Source organism: Fulmarus glacialis, unplaced genomic scaffold (genome assembly GCF_000690835.1).
Source record: "Fulmarus glacialis isolate BGI_N327 unplaced genomic scaffold, ASM69083v1 scaffold17133, whole genome shotgun sequence".
In the NCBI taxonomy this organism is placed as follows: domain Eukaryota; kingdom Metazoa; phylum Chordata; class Aves; order Procellariiformes; family Procellariidae; genus Fulmarus; species Fulmarus glacialis.
Window position 1 is genome coordinate 129,129 of NW_009201272.1, and position 2,136 is coordinate 131,264.

General features: G+C 40.0%; 1 protein-coding gene across 1 annotated transcript in view; it reads left to right on the top strand.

The window, feature by feature from the left end:
- Positions 1 to 1,105: 1,105 nt before the first annotated feature.
- The window catches only part of NLGN1 (neuroligin 1), a 15,866-nt gene continuing 14,835 nt past the window's right edge, over positions 1,106 to 2,136 (top strand). The window contains exon 1 of the mRNA XM_009573891.1: positions 1,106 to 1,217. Coding sequence (XP_009572186.1) covers positions 1,106 to 1,217 — 112 coding nt within the window. The remainder of the gene's footprint in view (positions 1,218 to 2,136) is intronic.

A 2,136-nucleotide genomic window follows, 5' to 3' on the forward strand; every position in this document is an offset into this window, starting at 1 on the left:
GTCATGCTTGACATGTGGGCTGGGAGAGCTGGAGAGAAACAACGCTGCACCGCGCCGTGCTGCAGGCAGAGAAACCAGCCGGCTCGGTACTTTACAAACAAACATTGACCCGCTTCATTGTGTGGGCCTGCCCCGTACCACAACCCCATGTGCAAGCATGGGATTGTCACAGGGACAGATACATGAATGTCTCGCACAGTGAGAATACTCAGAATTTGAGAGACTGCCCACAACTGTCCTGACATGACAGACGAGGCAGAATGGAAAATAACCATTGACCACATGAAGAAAAGGCAGCTAAAGCTTTGGAAAGCACTCTCAGCCTTTTATAATCTCTTTACTGAAACTTTAAAGGCAAAGAGAGTCACCCTCTTCTCACAGCCTTCAGAGAATACTAGAAATTGTAATCTCAGACTCTTTCAACATCTACGACATACTTGCCAAGAATATCACAGTAAATCTAAGCATCTTCCCTCCTTCTGTAATGGTTGAGGATAATTTTCCAGGGTAGAAAAAAATCTGGCTTCCTCCAGGCTTTTTTTGACATTTAAAGGACTTTGATATAGCCTGTGAAAGAGAACCTGTGTTTTGGAAAAAGCCTGAGAGTTAGCCTGATTTGGGCTGCATTGCACCCAGTGAAGTCGTGCCAATACATCTTTGACAATGGAATAAAGTTGTCTGGTGTGAGACGCTTCAGTCTTTCGCAATCTCCCTCTATACTAGAAGTTTGCTGTAATGCATCAGCGCTGGCACGTGACAGATGCCAGACTGAAACAGCTGTAACTTGCAGTGTTCAGTTCGTTTAGCCTCTCACAGGAAAAGAAATTAAGTGAAATGCAAGGAAGGGAAAACTTCTGTTTCAAAAAGCAACAAGGAAAGCCCAGCCTTTTTGTAGGCTCTGGCCACTTCACTAATATTAATTCAAAGGATTCGGTAGTCTGGGAGGAGTGTTAAAAGTTCCAGCAGTAAAATAGCTGAAAAAGCACATCCAAGTTTATACATCTTCACACACTTTTCTCCATGTATACTTTCAAAATGCCAAAGGATATAGTTACAAGTTCTTATATTTACTGATTCAATTCTGTAAGTTGTTTGCTTTGGTGAAATGAATGGGCATTTCCAAAGGCTAACTGCTGGGGCAATAGCACTGGCCGGTGAAGTTGGTACTGTTGGTGTTCTTAAGCAATTCTACCTCACAGATGCAGCACTTGAGTTTGGTAAGTTAATGAATTACTGCAGCTGTTTTGCATTGCTTGCAGTAAGGTTTATTGTTCATACACTTAACCTTGAGATACTGTTCTTACAGTAACACAGCTTAATTAAGAGCTGTTTCCTAGTTTTTTACCGAGTGACTGAGGTTACGTGAGTAGAGGAAACAACTACTCACAAAAAACTTTTCAGTTTCTGAGCTGTTCTTTTTAAGTCAGCCATATAGTCAAGCCATATTGAACGGATGGATTTTCATCCTATAAAAGAGTCTTTGTTAAAAAAAAAATGTAAAAATTCCACAGCTCTAGAACATTTGCAATTAAACTGGCCTCTTATCAGAACCCTTCCTGGTCCCCCGCCATCACTTCGATCAGCGTTACATGGCACGTGGAGCTTTTTTGGTAGTCAAAACTTGATCACTGCAGTAATGCAAGCCTAACACATCCCAAAACAGAGTTGTGGGCTGAAAAAAACAGTGCAGGCTATTTGTATGGAAGATACTTGTCCTTAATTTATAAAGTTTATGGTATGACATCAGAAAATATAAGTAAGTTTTCACACAATTTATGTGACCAGTCACATAAACTTATTATGTGAAAAGTGAATAGTTTGCAAATATATGCATATAATGTATAGAATCATAGAATGGTTTGGGTTGGAAGGGACCTTTAGAGGTCATCTAGTCCAACCCACCTGCAATGAGCAGGGACATCTTCAACTAGATCAGGTTGCTCAGAGCCCCATTCAACCTGACAATGTACATCTGTTAACAAATATTTTGCAACAGAACATTCGTCTTCTAATTGTTTAAAAGTACAGTGTGTCCACCTGCAAAGATTCTGACATATTAATTTATCTTCTAGATATAAAATTAAAATAAAATCTGTATATAAATGCAGTGTCTCACGTATCTTAAACAGCCAGGAA